This window comes from Symsagittifera roscoffensis, chromosome 5 (genome assembly GCF_963678635.1).
Source record: "Symsagittifera roscoffensis chromosome 5, txSymRosc1.1, whole genome shotgun sequence".
In the NCBI taxonomy this organism is placed as follows: Eukaryota; Metazoa; Xenacoelomorpha; order Acoela; family Convolutidae; genus Symsagittifera; species Symsagittifera roscoffensis.
This window is the reverse complement of record NC_087066.1, coordinates 8866122-8888633: the sequence shown is the minus strand read 5'-3', so window position 1 is coordinate 8888633 and position 22512 is coordinate 8866122. Positions and strand designations below refer to the sequence as shown.

The following is a 22512-nucleotide window of genomic DNA, read 5'->3' as shown; positions in this document are numbered from 1 at the left end:
CATCGCCAAAGAGTCCCTCGTCCTCGACATCGCCAAAGAGTCCCTCGTCCTCGAATGGATCAGTAGCTTCCAACCAGGTCCTATTAACCAGTCCTGTCAAGCAAGGTAGTATCTTTCGCAAGGTAGTAACAGCAAACCCTACTACCGAACTTTGGCTGAAAAAGTATCCAATCCTTGGATTCTACAGCCAAACTAGCCAGCTGTAGAATCCTTTGAAAATCGGATATAGTGATTTGTATTGATTCGTCAAAAAAACTTACAGTTTTTGAAGTAGTTATATTACTACTACTTTTAACATTTTCTCTGAATTAGTCACAGTGACAAAAACAAAAACGATCGGCACCGAGAACACAACAAGAGAGGTCATCACTCTTTTGTACAACTAAACGTGAATTCAAGTTTCGTGAAAATTATTGACGGTATATAAATCAACTGAAACAAAAACCAGAGATCAACCTTAGGACTGGAAAGGAAAAAAAATCAGCAGGTTTTTGAGCTGAAATTTTTTTGCCAATCAATGTATCAGACTTTGTCCATTGGGAATAGATGATGCGAGGTTTTCTATGCAGGGAGGTCTGAAGAGAAAGACGAACAAAGAGTTTTTACGACGCCAAACTAAAATTTCGAATAGTAACACCATACCACCGGAAAATTCAATTGAATTGAAAAAGGAATATTTTTATTGGAATCAAGCAGAACATTCAACAAGTAATTCAATCAACATCATTTCAGTACCACCTCTGAACGTAAATATTATCGGAAGCTTTCAATCTGTTGCTCACCGAACCCTCCTTCGAAGTAAAAAAAATATCCTGTAGTCTACAGAATTGGCAAGGATTCAGCGGCAAAATGGTTACCAAAGCGCGTAACGCTACGTAACAGTACCACGTCGAATTGCAGAAACCCCAAAATTCTACGGTGTGCGGTTATTTGTAGATAATATTCGAGTTGAAATCTGGGACAATGGTCAAGGACATGCTGACAGCACAATTAAATTAGTGCTGACAACACAAACAACACAATTATTAGAGATACAATCAGTGTAGAATTGGTGATTCTACTGTATTACATGCAATATTAACCTGAGCGCAAGATTGATTTGTCATTAAGTTAAGTAGTAGAGAAAACAAAAGGTAAAGTTCGAAATAGTTCAACCTTCGAAAATATCGTCCCTCCTATGCCAGAAAATAAAATTTGACAAATTCGGCGAACCCCCCCCCCCCCCCCCCCCCCAAATCGGAACTAAGAAAGCTAATGTTATGAAATTCAGAGGAGCGACACTAGAGATGATTTGACCCGGGCATTAAAAAAATCGGAACCCGTCAGACCCTCGGGGCAAGTGATAACGGTTCCGGAAGTGTAATGGGCCCTGTCAGAACTCGGTAACTAGCGGTTGGAATAGACTCAATTTCTAGTATGTTGTAGGCCTAGTTAAGGGGAGCTTAAGTTTGGAAACCCAGACCCCTAAGACCCCCACTTCGGTTTTATGCCCAAAGTAAACAAAACCACCCCTAACTTCCGGAAGTCGTTTCTCGGCCACCGATGATCGCAGGGAGCTGAAACCTGGAGGGTTGATAGGTAGTGGCAAGATACATCTTGTATTATAATTTGAATCAATCCAGCGGTTGGACCGGAAGCTATTAGCACTTGGAAAAGCATCCCCTTTGACCGGAAGTAGGCAATTTACGCCAAATAATGAGCAAGGGCATATCGATTTTATGGCGGCATTAGATACTATAACTCATCCTCGAAAAAAGACCCCTAGTGAGTGAACCCCGCTTTTGAGTGACTCCTAACTTGGTATCCTTAGGAAAATCTTTATGACCAGCAAACAAGAAATCAACAAATAATTGTTCAAATGAACACACAATCTCTTTTGAAAAAAAAGAATCAAGAAGTTGTCAGCATGACCCCAAATGCAAACTCTGGCGAAAAACATTTCACTAGAAAAAACCGTTGCTTCCCCGATATTGAAGTGCTTGCATTTGACAAATTCATGGAAGTGACTGAAGAACAATTGACTTTTACAACCTCATTAAACGAAATATTAAAACTAATGAGCTGTACTCGCTCAACAAGATGGTTTTCACCTTGAAACTTTACTGTTAAACACTAAACCGAAACAAACTTTGATTCTACAGATTTGATATCAGAAACTTCTACAGAGAACTGATTCATTCCTAAAAACATTATGATGAGTTTGTACCAGCCACAGTTCTTAAGACTAAATCAATTATAACTCCAATGGATAAAAAAGCAAATGAAATTCCACGCATAATTCTTACTGTTCAAAAATTCACAAATCAAATGGCGGAATATTAAATGAGAAGACCGTAGCATCTGTTTCATAAGTAGTTTGCTCGAAACCTAAAACTTGCGACTTCAACTGTTACTGTTCGTACTTTTTACCCCTAGATGTTCAGCGTTGAGTGCTTGAAAATAACCTATTCATTTATTGTTACGACTTTCGATACGAAAGTAACGGAATATTTGTGCTCGGGGTGGGTTTTTTTTCTTCAGGCAAATTTCGACTTGTTAACTAGCCATTTTTGACAAAAAAAATTTGTCATTCGAAAAGTATTGTTATTCTGAGCTCCAATATGGAAAGATATTTCACCTGTGATCAATTTTAGTAAAGTTATGATGGTTTAAAGATTGCCATTTTGGCCATTTTGACCAATTTGGGACAATTAACGCGCAATATAATTACGCGGAGATTTAATCCGTCTTAGAAATCGTTCCAAATTGGTTGAGAGAAGCTTTTTTGCCAAAATTGAGTTGTTACCAGGAGCTAAATCTATCTTTTGTACTTTATATGGCGTGTGGGGTGATAGTTTTCATAAAAGATTTCAAATTTCAGAAAAAAAAATTTTTTCATTTTGTTTTGTTTCATTTATTTTTTTAATGTTATTAATGCCCATAAACTTTAAAAGGCAGTCGGCACATTCAGGGCTTCGCCCTGATACGAGCAGTCTTGTTTTCATTTAAAAATTGACATCTTAAATGTTATCACTAATACATTCAAATTCAACAAAATCTCCAATATAATTTCAAATTATAAATAGTATAATTGTAATTAATGGGCTTGTAATTACCATCGCTTTTTCCGTCATAACTGTAATTTTCACCGATGAAAACTTGACTCCAGAACAATTTGCTGTAACCAGTAATATTGTGAAACTAAAAATTTGTCAGTAGTCCACTAGAAACTAAATGTTTTTTCAACAACGAAACTGTTGCCGTTCTGACTGGTGGAGATAACATCTTAAAACCGCTTGTCAAGGAACTGTACGAGTAACGAGAGCTTTAAACCAATAAAGACAGCACCTACTTTCAATAATTCTTCAAACCTCCAATGGGTTGTTATACATTTAGAGTAATTTTTCGTACCTCAAATTCCTAAGACAGCTACCCTGAAAAAGCTTCCGAAAGCCAATCTGGGAGAGCTTGGTATAAAAAACATTTTTTTGGGTCATGGGTGGCAACCACATATCAAAAAATGAGTTATTTTCATGGAAAAACTGCTCAGATACATCGAAGGAAACAAAATATTGAAAATTTTATCATCTTAAAGCAAACCTACCATTTACCGGGATTATCTTTTGTAAACTGGAAAATTGGTTTGGACTTTTCGGGTTTATTGGATTCAAATCAGGCTCCTCTAGATAATTGGTTTTTGTATAGAATTGTTCGAAAACGGTGGATGATTTTCTGAGCGATTGTTTTCATTTCCAGAGAAATTCAAAAACAATCAAGGTTCGTCAAGCTTCATGTTTTACTGGTCACAAATTCAAATCATTTTGCAATTCACAGCATATAAATCAATGTTCTGTACCGTTGATAATCCTTGATCCAACGAATTGCTTAAAAACGGAGTTCAAACAGTTAAAATTTAAATTACAGACAATGTTGTCAGAACCACCAAAATCTACCTGCATCAGCTCGGTTTCAGAAATCTTCTCGAATTTTCGGAACCTATTTTAGTTGAAAAGAAACTGTGTCCTTTTTGAAAAAATATCCAAAGAAAACCAAAAAAAACTTTTGAAAAGCGTAGTCTTTCAGAATTGCAATATCATTTTGGACAACAAAGAGAGCTTTTAACTGGAAGGCGGATGAAAAAATCGTAGTGAACATTTGAATATCGACACTCCGCCAGAAAACAGAAACTAGCAGCCCAAAGAAAAAATACGCGATACTGACCCAAGCTCAACATCGCCAAAGAGTCCCTCGTCCTTGAACGGATCAGTAGCTTCCAACCAGATCCTATTAACCAGCCCTGTCAAACAAAGTAGTATCTTTCGCAAGGTAAAGAATGGTAAAGAAACTGGGGAGGGGACTGTAACTTGGGGGGGGGGGGTTGGGGATAAACTTTAGCAAACATGGGGGTGGGCGTAGGGATAAACGTAGGGGAGTGGGAGCAGGGGTTTGGGCAAACGCGGATGGGGGGGCAAAGTGGGAAGGGGGTTAACTCGATTAGATTTAGATTGCGAGCAGGCCGTGAGTAACGCAGAATTGTTGCAAGTTTTGCAAAAAAATGTATAAATTGTAATCCGTTATAATCAATTATAATGGATTTTAAATGGATTATAATCTATTATAATGGACTTTAAATGGATTGTAATCCATAATAATGGATTTTAATGGATTGGGTTTTCACGAAATTAATCGATTATAACGACAATATAATCGATTTTGTGGTCTAAATTTGCCACAATAACGGATTATAATGACAACATTTTTCCATTATAATCGATTATAATCCATGGAACTCCGGTGCGGATAACAATTTGTATTAATCAATTAATCAAACCTGGAGCTAATGATCGAGCTTTTAAACTATTTAGACTTTTGCTTAGTCCGTCCATGGGAAGCACTTAGCTTAAATTTAACTTCTTTTGCTTTATTAGTAAACCGTCGGATACGACTGAAAATTTCAAAATCCTAAACCCTTTATTTTTATATATTCGATATATATAAACATAAATATATATATATATATATATATATATATATATATATATATATATATATATATATATATATATGGGATTCGAATCCCCACGAGCCCTCCCCTCCCTCCAAATCAGCTACAGTTCGTTTGTCTAACATGAAGTAAATTTCTCAAGTCTCATTGTTTTGAATTATAAATTAAATGCCTAAGTAAACCACAGCAAAATATTGAGAATTGTATTGCCGAAAGTACCCGGAATGGAGAATTGCGAACCCACGCAAGCCACTTGCCGAAAGTCACGTGCCCTTGAACACGGCAGGGCTTTGCAGATTCATAGACGTACCTCGTAAAAACACGAAGTTGCGGCGACATGAGGCAATATTATGATAGATGGATCCCAAAAATAACTAAAGAACTTCAGAAAAAAAGCTCATAATTTTGCTTGTTGATGTTTTGAAACGTGTCGAAACTCGCTCATTCTCGTATACGGCCTAAAACTACCAAATTGTTAATCAAACTTTACGAAAACTGCTGATTTTTTTCCCGCAGGTATTTTCAAACAATCATCTTTTCATCTTTGAGTATTATAACCCAATTTCCAAAACAACAGAAGGTCACTTTGGGTTGTGTTACAGAAACAAACCATAGATTTTTTGGCAGAACTTTTTGTACTATTAAAATTATCGATGCTCGAACTTCAAATTTAATAATTTTTAGTCTTGCAAGTGCGTTTTGTAAAGCTATTAGGATATTAGGTTTTGAAAAATGAACATTTGGGATAATTATTGTGCGGTCTATTTAGGTTTCTAAGAAACCCTAGGCAGCGATACAATTCAGCTGAAAATCATTTCAAAGTAAATAGAGGCAAGTTGATTGGTCTGAATATTACGTTAATTGATGCAAAATGCATCACTTTGTACTTTGACATAAAATCGTTTTGCTTTCATTGTTTTATAAAAAAAATTCTATAATTTGTTTTTAAAAATCATTTTCGCTTCAGTCACAAAAAACAGCAATAAAAACCAGGGTTTCGTCCTCACGCGAACAGTCGTGTTTCTTTTACAGAATCGTGAATTTTGGCCTTAGACCAATTAATTTTCTGATCAGAAAAAAGTGCCATTTTGAAATTTTTGAGTTTTCCCGAAAAATTACAGTGATGCCGCTCTCAAATTTCGTACTTTTAATGGATCGAAAAGCTGTTTTCAAAAATTTAGGTTTCATTGGCCATTAATAATTGTCGTGAACTGAGCCAAAAAAGGCTCTTCGGACAATGAAGAGGTCCAAATGCGTCTCTGATTCTCGTCAATGAAAATCGAAATCCATCTATCACACGATTGAACCACGCCTCAGATTCCGATCAGCGTTATACGTGGAAAAACTCTACCTTTCAAATACTGTATGGGTCAATTGGAAATATTCGACAGCTCTATCATTGAGAGCTTCGTACAAAACTGTGCGCAGCATTGCATAGGATTTTATGGGAACAGTGTCAACTTCAATTTCTCACTTCCTTGCGTATGGCGACCGGAAGACATGTGGTTGGGCTCCTGCATGCACGCATACTTCAAAGGTATGTGACACATTTTTTTTACAATAGTCGGGACACATGTATTTACGCGCGTATACGCAGGCACAGATCTTATTGAGCCTCCTTATTCGGTTCTACAAAAGCGTAGCATAACTTGTAGTGGATCTACTTACCAATGCCACCTATGGTATCTACTAAAGAGTTACTACCTATAAATATAAGCAGTAAACTAGCTCTAGAGCACTCTATTTTTAATTCGAATTTTGCTGCATTCTGACTGGTCAAAAAATTGACTTAATCTACCTACTATTTCGTCTTGGAAAGGGGTAATTATTCATTTGATTATTTTAGTTGATTTTTCGACTAATCAGAATACAGCAACTTCGATTTTTAAATAGATGGCTCTAGTGCTAGTTTACTGCTTTTATTCATAGGGGTGGCATTTTTTTGGTAGAAACCATAGGAGGATTGTTAGGTAGATCCACTATAAATTAAGCCCCGCTAATAAATGTAAAGTAGATCCCTCAGAGGCGTATAGACTCATAATAGTAGTACCTAGTGAATATAATAGACGCGAAATGAAAAATTTAAAAAATTTAAGCTATAGAAACACATTTTAAATGTTTTTTTTTTAAAAAAGATTGAGGTTGAAAGACAAAGAGACGGGCCTGATGCAGACAGTTATTATGATGGGCAATTATGAGAAACAGTCAGGCACATAAAGAAGAAGCAAGGCAATCAAATGAAAGAAAATAATTAGCCGAATATTAAATCGTCACCCAAGGTTGAATGGCCTGGAGACGGGTCTGATCCAGACAGTGAATTTAATATGCAATTATTGGAGAAAGTAAACCGAAAAAAAAAGAAAGGACAAGGCCACCAATTGGAAAAAACGTATTAGCCGAATAACGAATCACTATTTATTATTGCAGTTATTCTTTTTTACCTTCGATTTGAGAGCAACCAAATTGTGAAACAAATATTCGTTTACCCGCTTCTTTCGTTCAATTACCCGCCGTAAACTTCATTGTGTTATTTTTGCTCTTTTTTAAGTTCACTGTCTCATTTGCCAACCCTATAAATAAAGCAGTAAGCTAGCACTGTCTATTAAATTCACTGTCTCTAGCTCAGATCTGTTTTCTTGTCATTCACCAATATAAACCAAAACAAAGGGTTTGAAACAAATTCAAAAAGCTTTTGGAGCATAGATACTCTCTTTTTCGAAATTCTTAAGCAAAAATAACTAATAACTTTAAGCAACTCAATTTATGACACTAGCAACACAATATTATATGTATAACATAATATGTATAACCCAATTTTTTCTACTATTTGGATTTTTTAGAAACCTTTCTTTCCTGTAAACGAAACAGACACATCGTTGATCTCTTTTGGTACTCTTTTACGGCGTCAATTCAGTCTAGCGAACCTTAATTTTTAATAACGGGTCACAGAACTACGCGCAAAAATATTGATTCATTTGCTGGTAGAGAAAATGGATATGGAAGCTACAACACTTTTCAGGCTTCTTAAAAATCTCCTATGTTATAATGCCTTTTTTGAGGGCTTCTTAAAAATCCCGTATGTTATAATGCCTTTTTTGAGGGCTTCTTAAAAATCTCCTATGTTATAATGCCTTTTTTGAGGGCTTGCTGAAAAACTCGTATGTTAAAATGCTTTCTTTGAGGGCTTCTTAAAAATCTCGTATGTTACAATGCTTTCTTTGAGGGCTCGTTGAAAAGCTCCGCATGTTGCAAACGAGAAAGCTCATGACTCTATATAATGTGTACCGTCTATTGTAAAATTGGTTCACCTGAAGGTCCAATGGTCATAAGAGATATAGCGAGAGGAATTGCCCAATGGGATAACCCGAAACCTGTTACTGCTTCCAAGCACCCGCATAACCACGTGATCATCATTGACCGAAAAACTCCAGAAGCGCTTAAAGAAGCTCACAGGTTTTACAAACAATTAGACCAGAAGTTATCAAAAAACCGAACAAATTTGAGCTGAATTTTATCTATTTATTCCTATTTTGATTCCAAGATTTGTACAAATTTGTAACCCTTTCATAAGAGTATCCAAGTTTTTATTCTATTCTTTATATTTTTTATAACATTATCAAATGAATTGAAACATTTGCTGAGTTAGAAGAAAAATGTAATTCATTTTCAGATCCCTCAAACCATGAAACTGTACCGTGTTTTTGGCTCATAAAGTTTGAACAAAATAATTTTGAAAAAAATTCAAACTCTTTTCAAACAAATACAAAAATATTCAAAAAAATTCGGCTGTTTTTTTGCTAGCAGAAGACGGTATGAGGACGCCTTCACCAATTGGGTGAAAACTTCAAAATAAAAGATAACTTAATATTGAATTCTTAAGTCAAATCAGAAGAATTATGGAAATAAATCAATTTTAGAACATAGTTTTATAAATGAAACAAGAAATGTTTAGCGATGCAGAAATAACACATAATGAGACAAATGATTTTTTAAATCTAACTGCTTATTTTTTAGTCTGGGAGCTTTTCATATTTACCTATAAAATTTTTTTTAAATCTCAGATTTGGGAGGGTTTCTCAAGAATAGTCAAAAAGTTTCACGAGCTGTCAAAATTGAAAAATTTTGCCTTCTCAAAGGGCCACTACTAGGGGATTAGATTATGCAGGCGCACAGGAGATTAAGCGGTACATGGATACCCGTTCTTTGAAAATTGGTAAGGTAGGTGAGAAAAAGCTAAACATTGTTGCGAAATTCAAAAAAATGAAGAAACATCCAAAACCTCTCAAAAAAAAAGAAAAAAAATCCATATGCCATACACTTTCATAATACCTGTTTTTATCAATCACGAAAAATACCGGTTTTTATCAAAGAAAAATTATCTTAATACCTGGTTTTTTTAAAAAAAAAACAGTTCTTGGAAAAATTGCTTGCGAAACTTACGAAGCCGACTATCTCTGAGCAGAAACCAATTGAGCAGAAAAACAATTGATTTAGCGAAAAATTTTCAAGTCTTCTTCAATCTAAAATAATTAACTCTTGCAACCACTATGATACCTGCTTACAGCAAAAAAAAATAATGATATAATTTTTGTCGACGATACTTGAGCAGACAAACGAAAGTCTATTAATTCAATGTTCACCGGAAAAATATTTCATTTTCATTGATTTAAAAAACAAGGTCGTGTCGCAAGCCGAACTCCATTTCTTAGAGTCAAGATGACCGCGTACCTCCAGGCCAAGTTAGAATGAACCTGGAAATTGTTAAGGATCAACATTAAAGCAACTGCAATTTCTCTTGCAAGAGTATTGTATACTGGAAAAAAAGTCCCCGATTACAAAACACTTAATCTCGTAATTTTTATAACGCCAAAAACTAGCCTGAGCGTGCTATAACAAATGAGCGTGCTATATACTTCAAAAATGAATGTTATAACGCCCAAAAACCAGATAAAACATGAGAAAAAAGCAGCAGCTAAATAGAAACCGTAGGATAACCATGTTAAATGAGAACTTCATTTATTCATAAAGGAAATGATTACAACATATACAACCAAAAAGACAAAAAATAAAACTTCTGCGACACGTTTGACAAATTTTGACTGGCATGCACGCTTACGTTTTCGTTAAAAAAGCTCATTGTGACGTAATTAAGTCACCATAACGATACAAAAAAATAAAGGTCCTGGCAGCTACTGAGATGTTCTGAATAGCAAACATGCTATTTTGGCATGTTTGTTGAATCAAGAGCTTGTTGAATCAAGAACTTCAACTAGCATATTTTAGTTTTATGGTTTGGAACTATTCAAAGACTTATTCAGTAAAAAACGATTAGAAATTCCTAGCAAAGTAAAGTTCTATTTATACCAAATATTGGGATGAATTGTTCCAATTGTATCGAATTTAAAGGACAAAATTTATCTGTTTAGTTTCTTTAACGAAAATATATCACCTTATTGAAAATTTATGAAGATATACATAAAATTAATAAAAAATTGGGGCAATTGACAAGCAGACGGTTATGATCCAGACAGTGAACTTTATTGTCAATTAGGTGAGAAAGTGAATTAAGCAAAGCTGAAGTTTATAAATGTTTAAGCAAACGTTTACTGCCTAACTATCAAAATCACTTGCCAATTTGCGCTGTATATTTTGTTTTGCTTACTATAGTACACGAAGTGCTACGATCTTTGATGTGATGTAGGAAATTAGACAAGCAAATTAGACGATCCGAAAATAACGGAATTTAGACGATAGCTTGCGTGCAAAAGGCTGGAAATTTGTTTGCAGTTTTAAATTAAAATTTGGTTGAGTAAATACTGGTAAATATCACCCTTGTATAATTGTTGCATTCAAAGTGTTATTTCATTTTTCGATTTAATGATTTATGATTTATTTACAATCATTTTTGATCAGTTCTGTGATAATTTACTGGTTTTCTTTTGGTATATGACCCAATCTTTATCGTCTAAAATCAGAAGCAGATATCGTCTAAATTCCGTTTTTTACGTCGTCTAATTTGCTTGTCGTCAAATTTTCCGGGGCCCATCTACGTATCTTACAATTCTTTTTTGCAGGAAAAAAAAACAGAAAACAGATAGCCTGAGACAGTTATCTGTGTTACTGCTTTTACAGTAGTCATTTTTAGAAATTATGAATATTCGAGTTTCACAGGGAAAGATGATATGTCCTCCTCCTATTCATTGAATCATTTTTGCTGCTATTTTTTTCACTTTGGATTTAAGAGCGTTTTGATCTTCCTATAGCCAATAATTCCATATCAATTTTGCTTCGGCTAAAAAAACATGGCAAAATGTCAATAAAACGGCTCTTTTCCAGTTTTCCACTCACTTCGTAAAATTCTATAAGTCAGCTGATCAAAAAAAAATTTTTTTCAGCTCGTTAAATTTTTTTTTAATTTAACTTAAAATCAAAATAAATTATTTCGAATGGTGCAAGGAAAAGTTTTTCGTTGCTTGTTCACAGTTGTCATCTTGTGTTTTTATCTTCACACATCTCATATTCTTCGAAATAATATGCAAATGGTGTCGAAATTCTAATATCATAGGAGTCAGTTATGCGCGATGAAAGCCCCAGTTAACAGCCTGTGAATATTTAGAATGCCATTCCAAGTGTGTAAAAGTCCTCAACGCCGAGGGATCGCCATTTGGATCTTGTGCCTCTGATGCAAATGTTGGTTGCTCTTAGTATAGCGAATGAAATTCTACATCTCACCCAGCACATGACATGACTATATGGGCGGTCCCATTTTGATGCCAGATCATCTGCTAGTCGTTTGAGGAAAAACGTGAACTCCGGTGCCAAAACACCATCTATTGAAGTGACAAGTGGAGTGAAAGACATGTGCTTTTCTTCACAAGCTGGTCCATACTTATTTTTCTTCTCAATCTCTGCAGTTTTCAGTACATTCATGGGATTGCGGTTTTGGTAAGACGGAGCGTCAGTGTCTGTAACACGGATGTCGAACGACGCAGCCGACTGTCTATCCTAAACCCCACGAGCTGAAAGATCTGCAATTAGTGCCGGGGTTCCATTTTCTATATCTGGTTCTTTTACGACAGGTTCTCTTTTCACATCTTTCCACAAAATTGAAGCAAGATCGCCCACTGCGTCTCTTATTTCGTTGTGTCGTAGTGTTACCAGTCCGCCCTTCTTGCAAGAAAATGCATGCTGTAAGTCAAAATCTTGTTGACATCTATCGCATCTCGAGAAAGAACGTTTGAGTGGTTTTCTGTACCTGACACATAGAGCGTCTCTGAACTCTGTGGCTGACAAATCAAAATTATCTTTCAACAAGGGCAGCGAAGTTAGCCACAAGGAACAGTTGTTGTCGATTATTCTCCGGATCGCTCGTTTCTGATCTGCTGGTAAAACTGCAAGCAATTCATCGAGTTTATCTTTGTCCACAGCATTTTTTTTCTCCTCGTGATTTTTTCTTGCTTCTCTCATCTTTGTTTTGTGTAGAGTTTGGTCGAAATCATCTTGGTTAAGGATCGAACTCACGAGACAGTCGGTTGCTTCACGTGAACTGGAAAATGCTAGTTTGGAACCTTCTATTGTATTTCGTACACCTAGTCCCCCTCTTTTGACAGGAAGTGAATACAAAACACGATCTGAGTGTGTGACACTAGAAGTTCCTAGTAAGCTTGGCAAAAAGTTTTCCTCCAACATCTTCTCGAGAGGAGCAAACAACTGCGACGTATCTTTGACTACTCTCTGGACAAAATTCCATTTGCATTGCAGTGATCTTGTTAATCCAACTAAAGCAGCTTAAGGTTCTTTTTCTACCATTTTGGACAACTCGCCAAGACAATCCAGCCATTCTTGGATCTTTTTTTAAAGTGAAACGAATTTTGCCTTCATCAGAGCCAATAAATCCGCCCAAATATCTTCTACCTTCAACTATTCTGATGCCGAACCTGTCAAACAATTGATGAGCTTTTTCAACAAAGTTCGGGTGAACAACCAAATAACTTTTGCTTGGCTCGGGGTAATAGCCATACTTCGGGCCGTTTTCAGTCAAAGATGACAACCATTCAACCAGTTCTAGTGCGCCGAGAGCTCCCGAATCATCTGCATACCATGTTTGTAAATACTTATCTCGGTCTTTGAGTGATTCAATCAGTGGCATCAATGAAACACCATAGAATAACATCGCTAGTGGATCACCCTGTGTAGTGCCTTCACTACTGAAAAGAAGTTCTGTCGTTCCTGCAACAATTAGCGGCGCATACCCACTATAAGTGTTGAAAAGAAATCGTGAGCACCTTGGCCAAAGTATTCTAGCATTCCATAGAGCCGTTTCCCTGTTCAATGCATTGAATGCATTTGAGGCATCCATCAATAGAAGACCATGTCCGTCCTCTTTGGTGCTATTAAACAACTCCTCCACTGAGTGTACAGCTCCTTCTATTCCTGCTTTCACACCACAAGCTAGTTGTTGAGATCCACAGGTTTCTTCGAGATCTTTTTTGGTCGCTTCGGCCATACATTTACACATTATTCTTCGCAAACACTCACCTATGCCAATGGGTCTAACTCCGGGGCACTTGTCCAAAGCGATCAGACGACCTGACATCAATGCTCGTATTTGGTTCCATGGAATAATTTCGTTAGCTATCTTTGTGATCAGCGCTGCCACTTCGTCTCTCAAAGCCGAACTATGTCCTCCAAATCGAAGAAATGCGTCTTTCCAGTGTTCCGAATCTGTTCCTGAAGGTCCGGCTCCACCGTGCATTGACCTCGCAATTTTTTCTATATAAGAAGAAGTGATGGTTACTGTTTCTAACTCAGGCAAGCTGTCTACTTGTATTCTTGCTTCTTCTTTTGACTGTTGTGCTACGGGTTGTTTTTCTTCCAAAATGTCAATGACTAATTTTCTTGTTTTTGTTGTGGAATCAATAACTTCGTCATTTGGATGGAGCAAACCTCCGCCAGATCTGCTTGTCAGCCAAAGCATGGCAGACCGAACTTTCCCTTCCATCATCATTCGTGCAAAAACCACTGCGGTGTGCTCGTCTTCAGATCTATTTTTTTTTTCATAGGTTTCCTCGGTTGTTTTTGTGAACATCGTTTGGCTTCTTGTAGTAGAATATTGAACTTACTATTTTCCCAGTCTTCAAGTCGTCTTCCTATCAAAGCTATCACATCACGTGTGGTTTTTATCATTGGGTCCCGCTGTAAGATTAATCGGCTGAATATAAGAAGTCGTTCTGAACATTCGTTTTGGTTCAATCGGCAGACTTCTTTCGTTAAAAGATCAACGTATTTACGGCCAATGTTTCCCCCCGGGACTAAATACAGTTTGCCTTGGAGGTTCACACTCACAGTCCATCTGTTCCCCATTCAGTTTCTTGAACTTCCTTAGATATGTCGAGAGACCCTCCAAAGGCGTCAAACAAACAGTTTGTGACGTTTTCTGTAATGGGTACGACAGGATAATGGCCTTGCTCGCTGAGGGTCATAACACGAAGCTGTTGAGTCGCCCCAGTATGTTGTTCTTCATTTTCTATTTTGTCTTTGGTTTCGTTGTATGAATCCTCTTGTTCATCGTCACTAACTCTCTGCGACGCAGAAACGGAGTCCTCATTTGGATTTTCTTCCGAGTGATCACGAAAACCAAAACAAGACGGCGGTCTTATCGCTCTGTCGCTTTTCCTCATCATTTCGTGTCGGGGTTGACAAACTCCTCAATAGTTGCAATAGTTGCTATTGTTGCAATAGTTACAATAGTTGCAATATTTGCAATAGTTGTCAGTTCAAAAATTGTTAGATATATTAAGTGAAGTTTTGAAAGCGAGTTTTTATGATTGTCGTTGGAAACAATTAGCTTTTTCCGGTTCATTTGAGTAATTTACTCAGAGGCGAAGCTGCGCCCTGCAAAAACTTGCAAGAGCATGACAAAAAGCCGCTCTATCAAGTAAAATAAGAACTAAGCCTCTAATTAGCAAAAACTCGGCTGAGTGTTGGATGGATTCGAATCTGCAACCCACTGCAATCAAGATATTTTGAGTCTCTGTCCACTCAGCCATGCACGCTTATTAAGCGACAAACACTAGTCACGAATATGACAGCCACCTATGCTGATGAATTGACATTGCTATTCAGCAAGTGGCATCAAATGCGAATAGACTCATTTTGCAAGTAATAATTTGGAATATAACAAACTAAAAGCATCCACACTAACTTTGCACAAAAATAATCGCGTAGCATAAAGCCACATTAAGTATAAATAATGCATTTCAAAAGTTTCGAGATTATAGTTAGAAAAATTTTGAGATCGAGTATTCATTATTGTTATGTTGTGCGAAACAAGTCACTTTTTTCGGTTCATTTGATGAATTAACAAAGGCGAAATTGCACAAATTTAACCGATAACGCTACTGGGAAAAACGGAATGAGAAAAACTTTGAGTCTACAAAATTTCTGAAGTAACGCACGCCAATTATGAGTCTACATAATTGCTAAGTGACGCAAGCCAATTTTGACGCATTGGCAGTACCAGTCAATTTGAAACAAAAATACCAACTACCATGCCTCAATCTATAGAGCGGACGCAACTTGGCTAGTTTACGAAAAAAAGTTCATTAAAAACATCCTACGCTGCCCAGTTTTGTTGCGGGTTTCCTTCCCTGCCTCTATGCTAGATCCATGATACCTTAACACTACTGAGTTAACTTATACTATTCGAATGTCAAAGCACATGCTCTGAAAAAGCTGCAAAGGTGCCCCAGAAGTGGCACCAATATTTGCGAATTAGGTCGGGAAAAAACAGAAGGTTCGTACTAATAGACTCGCTTCGCAAGTTTAAAAATGAGTTAACTAAGTTAACTTATAACTATATGAATATCAATACACATGCTATGTTATCAAAAAGCCGTAAAGGTGCCTCTAAAGTGGCACCAATATTTGCTTCTCAGGTTAGAAAAAAAAATAGTCGTAGCATAACACTAACTGAAGTTCGCTAGTAAAAAAATCATGTTGAAGCAATTTGAATTTCGACGAGAATTTTTTCATCAACGAAGCCAAAAGAGAACAATGGGTCAATCGGAAAAATGTAGGACGTTTGTGAATTATTTTCTTTTTTCACAAAGTCATCTTTTCAAATACATTTCACATTCAAAAATATTTGATAGTTACCATTTTTCATTTAGCTAATTCAATTGGAGAAAACTTGGTCTGGCCTAATAGTACTTTTTCGGCTCTGCTGCGTAATCTAAAAAATTCCAGTCCTCTTTTAGAACCTAAAATTGTGCACATTTTTCGCGCCATTAGTGTTTTTTCAATTGAAAAGCATAATTTGCCTCCCTTCTAGGTTTAGCAAATTAATTTAATCAAGTAAAAAATCAAAACTACAACTGCGTTCATCGTCACTCACTATCAAAATCCACAGACAATACGAGATAATCGCGGATCCCGGTTATTAATATCAAAAAATATGCTGCACAAATTTCGAGACGTTTTCGAGTTAAAACGGGATGCCAGTTCAGTGAACTATACTGGCCAGTAAACAATTTTCAATTCAAATGTCCATTCATAACAGACAACAAAATCGATTTATACAATCATGATCGTTTACTTAGAAACTTCTTGTGTTTTTTGCTTATGATTGTCTTCTGGCTCAGACTTGGATCTTCATAGCTACTCATACTCTTCCGACTGTCTCCTTTCTTGTTCTTTGGCTGCAGTATTGAGTCTATCACGGACTCTTCTGGATCCAGGGGTCTCTTTTTACTCAGTGTGTCAGCTGCTGACTCACTCCTCCGGATAGAGATGCTTTTCTTCAGTTCTGACTTCTCCAGAGCACTGTTCCATTCTTCATCGGTGACTTCAAACAAAATAATAAAACAATTAAAAATCAAAATTGATGTTTAATTAGCAAAAAAAACTTGATTTTTACTCGAATAATTGAAGCTGCAACTTAGACGGCTCGGCTTGATGACTATTTGCACCTCTTTAACAACAATTTTTTGCGCCCACCGAAGCTGATTTTTCTATGATGACGGCTACCGGAATTTTAGCAAAATGAGTAAGTGGATTACTTGCAGTCAGAAAAATAATCATCCCAGAAAACTTCAACCTTCTTGCTCAACACAACGCCATAAATTAAGTTTTTAAGAAAAATGATATATATCATCCGAAATTGCTTGAAACACTTTGAATTGATCTTAAATTCTGAAATATATACGTGGCGACTCACCTGTGATGTCATACTTCCTAGGCGCCTTCTTCTCTTTCACTTTCACTTCTACTTCATCCGACTCCGTCTTTATCTCTTCCTCCTCCCCCTCGTCTTCTTCCAGCAGTCTGTCTCTCTGCTGCTTCATTTTAGCCTCCCCCTCCTCCCCAGCCTCTTCCAGGTCTCTGTCCAGACTGACTGCCGTCGGTTTCAATTCACTCACTCGGGACCCAACCTACAAGACACGCCACAAATTGAAGCAAACAAATCGATACAAATGACTTAATGGTACAAAGTACATATTTACCAATCTTCTCAGCCTTATATAAAAGTGTATTCGCATTTATAATTATGAAATTTTTAAACTTGAATTGGAAAACATGTAATCAATGGTCGGAGTTTTCTTTTCTACTTCGTCATAGAGACATGTAGTTAACTATTGTTATCATTTCAATAACAGTCACTTATTGCTACCTTAAGCATTGCTTTTTCAGTTCAGAGACCAATCAATTCACACTAATATGCTTGCATAAATTTCTCTTCGTAACTTTTATACGGCATGGTATAACTTCGTTTTCAGCCAAAGGTCGTCCGTAGTACAGATAAAATGACAATAAACAACTAAATAATACTGCTCGTATATCAGGGCAACGCCATGAATGTTCCGACTGCCCCTTAATCCAAATTGAATAGTTTTTTGCAAAAGAAAGTATTATAAAACTATAAGATTTGGGCAAACTCATAGATCACGTGTAAAAATTTGAGACGTACGAAATTAAAGATAGCCAATTGACAGTTGGAAAAGCGCAGCGAACGCAAGGAAGCTGAAAAAAACTGACTTGTTTTTTCAAAAACCTAAATTTTTCGAATTTCGAAGAAAAAAACAGATGCCCTTAAAGCTCTTTGAATTTAGAGAACAATTTATAATTTTTTTGCTAAAATTTTTTGCGAAAATAGTCAAAAGGTACAACTTTTATTTCGCTGGTAACGCTGATAATTAATTTCCATTTTCGAAAAGTCGATCACGTTTTTCTTGACCTTTACACTATTGCAGTTCGATAGTGGAGTTTGTCTTCCTTTTAACAATGGAAATGCAGTGAAACTAAAAAAAAACACACTTCAAACCGCGAAAAATCAAAGTTTAGAGTGAACAAACGTTCATTACTCACAATACGACCAATTAGCTAGCCTCAAATCAATTTGTTGTGCGGGACAATTCGCCAGGCATAAATAATTCGTGTAACGCTTTCAGCATTTTTAATAAAATCTTCAAAACGCACATAAAATAGTACAGAACATGGCCAAATTGGCATTTTTCAAACTCCCAGAACTTTGCAAAAAAATGATTGAGGCAAAACATCTTTTCACATTTAATTTCAGGGAGTCGATATCTTCAATGGTGTACAAAAAATTGTCAAAACTATTATTTGGATAGCCGAAAATTGACTGAAAACAAAACACCCCGAAGCACAAATATTCCGCTTTCTTAGAAAGTCGGAAAAACAAAAAATATAGCCAGCAGACAGTTGGAGAAGAGTCAACAAACGCAAACACACAGACCAAAAACTGACTTTTTAGAAAAAACTCCGCTTTCGAATTTCGAACAAAAAATGTACGGCCTTAAACGTCTTAGAATTTCAAGAGCAATTTAAAATTGGCATTTTTTTTGATAATATTAACCCCATTTGAGAACACTGGATTATAACGAAAGGTTTTTATTCTGCTGAGAAATCTTAAAAATAAATTCCACTTTCGAAACTTAGAAACCGATCACGTTTTTTCGCGCCATTTCAGCTTTCATAATTGGAGAGCAAAGGAACTTGGCTCTTTTCCCGTTGCCTACCCCTCGTAAAATTAAAAACATTTACAACAAATTACAACAATGGTTCATACAATTATTTGCATGGAGAAACGTTCTAAAATATTTTCACTTGTTCACGTTTTAATGTAGAAATAACTTTTAAAATAGATTTTATGATTCTTCGTACGAAAAAGATGTAATATAAGCTTTGTTTGTTTTTTGCTAGTATTTTAAGACTTTTCCTGAAAAAAAAACGAATAGAAAAAAATCATCACGACCTATATAAGAGACTAACAACATTCGACTCTTAAAATGAAAAAAAAACCGCCGAATGATTTTTAACCTCTCTTTGACTTTGCTCGATACTTTTCTTAATTTGAGTAGCCATCACTTCGTGCATGGATTGGGAGAACTTCTTGATGAGTTTGCAGAACACGGCCAGTGTCTGGGAGGGGGGCATGTCCAGCTCAGTGGCCACAGTGTCCACACTCTTGTGCTGCAGTCCCACTCCCAACAGAATTGTGGCCTGGATGCCAGAGAGAGACACTTCTATCTGGTGGGTGAAGTAGAGTCTGGCTGAAGCATTCAAAAGAAACAAACTAATATATTAAAGAAAATAACTTCACCCAGTGCACTTAAACTAATAATTTTTTCAATCGTGAATTTTTATGAACAAAATTGAAATCTGTGGCTGAAATTCAAAAGATAGCAATGAGCTGAAATAAAACCATCAAAACTAATAAAAACAGTTCTGAGTATATTAAACATTCCTCAAGTTGCTTCGAAACTAAAGAAAATTCGACAGTTCTCATATTTTTTAACTCTCTAAAATTGCTTCAACAACCGGCGATTTCTGTCAAATAAAACCGTCATACTAACCTAAAATTGGCACCAAGTCCATGATCAAGTGATAGTCTGTCAAATTCTTCGCATACAACTCCAGTCTCTTCAAGTCATACGGGATCATCAAAAAGCGCAATTTATCTTCAGCTATATTTTCTAAACACTTCTGATCTTTCAAGTACAGAATATTAAGCGCCAAAGGAGCCGCAAAATTTCTAAACTCATACGATAGAAGCGATACAAATCTTCGTTGAAAATCCAAATTAAACTGTTTGCACCATTGCGAGTTGTTTTCGCCCAGAGGTTTCAGCATAATACAAGAGTGCTCTCCCGTAATATCATTTGATGTCTGCCGAACATACATGGGCTTCATGCCTCGTCGTTTCCAAAAGCGAAACAGTTCGGCAGTTAGCCCGAACGACACTCCGACGTAATCTAAGTGTTCGCAAGGTCGTTCGTCAAGTTTCAACAGCAGCGGTGCTGATCCTTTCTTTGGGTGCTCCGAAGACTCATTTGCTACTGCACTATTGTGGGTTTCTGTTTCATTTGTGTTGAGAGAGACAAAGTTTCCAGAGTAGTAGCTTTCCAGAAGTTCCAGAGCTGAAAAAAACTGAGCTAGATTATTGGGAATTTGAAAACTTATTTAACAGTGAAGATAATATGACGTCTGATTGAAACATATCCAAGGTCAAAATCATGATAAATTTCAAATGGTTCAAATTTATTATGGCTCAAATTTATCAAAGTATTATGGAGATAAGGCGTATATTTAAAATGACCAAAATAATCATTACCAAAAACAGGCATTTTTCTCGTTTAAAATTCTTTTTTGTAAACTTTATTAGGTGCGCAATTTTCGATTGTGTCTAAACAAGGAAACTAAACTCTAATCGAGTGCAAAAAAATGATCTTTAATCTAGACACTGAAGCACACACATTGCGCCCGATATCAACTGACCTTTGAGTCCGAATCCCATGCGCTGGTAGTCCGGGTGTGTGGCTATTCTGACTATCCTGGCGCCTGCGAGTGATGCGAAGGAGGCGTCCTGGAACTGCTGGGAGACAGTCCAGGGAATGAGGTCCCCTGCCGCCCTCCTGCCCCTGGAGAACTGATCCTCCACACTGCTCTCTCTGATCTCCCCCTCCAGTGCCACCTGCACCACCACTGAAACCAAAAAAAAAAATTATAAGAACTGCCTGGAAAGTTGGCGTTATTAATTGAAGTCAAGTTATGAATGATCATTTTTGGAGAAGGATCATTCTGCTTTCTTGTTCTCTATGCACAAAACTCTGAACAGGGTCAGTTGAGTTAATTTTGCATATATCAGCTCATTAAAATTCGGCAAAATAATCGTCATGCTGTTTTGCGTAGTTTTTGCACGTTGTTTAGTACCTTTTCTTGCATAGTTTATACAAAACCCTGCCTATCAAAATGCGATTTCAGAAATGATTCATTTTATACTTGCCAAACCAAACTTCCCACAGCCAAGAGATTTTGTTAGAAAAATATTTATTTCTTGAGTTTGAAGACAAAAATATCACAGAGCTCTTTGATCTATAAAAATTGTTTGGGTTAAATTTATAAAAAAAAAACGTTTCAAACAAAAAGTACCCAACTAAAGAAATTAGGCTCACTAGATAACTTGTAAAAAGCCAAATCAATTTTTTAAAGTTGAAAACATTCATTCAGTTTTTTCGCTCCATTTCCTTAAAGAGTGCAATTTGCCTTAATATTAAAAATAATTAGAATTAAATGTAAGAAATAGTTAAATTCAAATCGCACAACAGTTCAAAGTTGAGCGTGAACAAATTTGCCTGAAAAAAAAACAAAAAACATCAAGACCTATATAAGAGTACTCAATACGTTTATTACTCTTAATTAGTGTTTTTGCTTCGTTCATTGACAGTTTAAAACTGATTCACCATAACCTAACCCAGAATTTCTGGCAGTTTGTTGATTTTTGGGTCCACTGGAGGCAGTAGGACAAATAAGTGGTGCGCAGGTGCATCTGATAACATCTGAAGGTCGTTGGGACTGTTTTTGTAGTGGGCAGCCACGTAGATCGACATCAGACGTCGCAGAAACTCCTCCGAAGCACTGCGATAAAAAATTATCGGTTGAAAGTGAGCATAAGAAAACAAACCCATTACATCATTCAAGAGCAATGCAACAAGCAAAACGAAGAGCAAAATCAAAAGCAGTGCAGCGGAGCTTCAGATCACTTGTGCTGCATTAACGGTATAGCAATATCAAAACTTCCAATAAAAATAGATTCTCTCACAATTTTACGGAAAGGTGCTGAATAAGATTTTTACGGAAACAACTTCCTAATAAAAATGTAGCTGAAAACTATTGAGCTTGAAATAACTCAAAACTAAATCGAGGCAACTGTCAGCGTGAACCAGCTATCCTCGTTTTTTGTTCACAATCAACTGCTTAGTTTATTTTATCAGTTATGGCTTCATGGCCTTCAAGTGGCATCGTAAATTTAACGCTGATAATCAGTAGGGCGACAATTCGTAACAGGCGACAATTCGTAGTAGTAATTTAAGCGGTAAACACTAATCTATGCGCACGATTCTTCTCTTGCCAATGCTTTGTTACGAATTGTCGTTTGTTACGAAGTGTCGCCCTACGAATTATCAGCGTAAAATGTACGATGCCACTTGAAGGCCATGAAACTTGAA

At 36.5% G+C, this 22512-nt stretch overlaps 2 protein-coding genes across 2 annotated transcripts in view; one reads left to right on the top strand and one right to left on the bottom strand.

Annotated features, from left to right (window-relative positions):
* Positions 1-8559, top strand: part of LOC134846292 (uncharacterized) — a 23048-nt gene extending 14489 nt beyond the window's left edge. The window contains exons 4-6 of the mRNA XM_063863585.1: positions 5201-5326; positions 6302-6521; positions 8299-8559. Coding sequence (XP_063719655.1) covers positions 5201-5326; positions 6302-6521; positions 8299-8492 — 540 coding nt within the window. The 3' untranslated portion in view covers positions 8493-8559. The remainder of the gene's footprint in view (positions 1-5200; positions 5327-6301; positions 6522-8298) is intronic.
* Positions 8560-16500: 7941 nt separating this feature from the next.
* Positions 16501-22512, bottom strand: part of LOC134845548 (RNA cytidine acetyltransferase-like) — a 142215-nt gene continuing 136203 nt past the window's right edge. The window contains exons 8-13 of the mRNA XM_063862484.1: positions 21759-21922; positions 20783-20989; positions 19861-20424; positions 19325-19557; positions 17202-17415; positions 16501-16829 (exon numbers count right to left, since the gene is read on the bottom strand). Coding sequence (XP_063718554.1) covers positions 16567-16829; positions 17202-17415; positions 19325-19557; positions 19861-20424; positions 20783-20989; positions 21759-21922 — 1645 coding nt within the window. The 3' untranslated portion in view covers positions 16501-16566. The remainder of the gene's footprint in view (positions 16830-17201; positions 17416-19324; positions 19558-19860; positions 20425-20782; positions 20990-21758; positions 21923-22512) is intronic.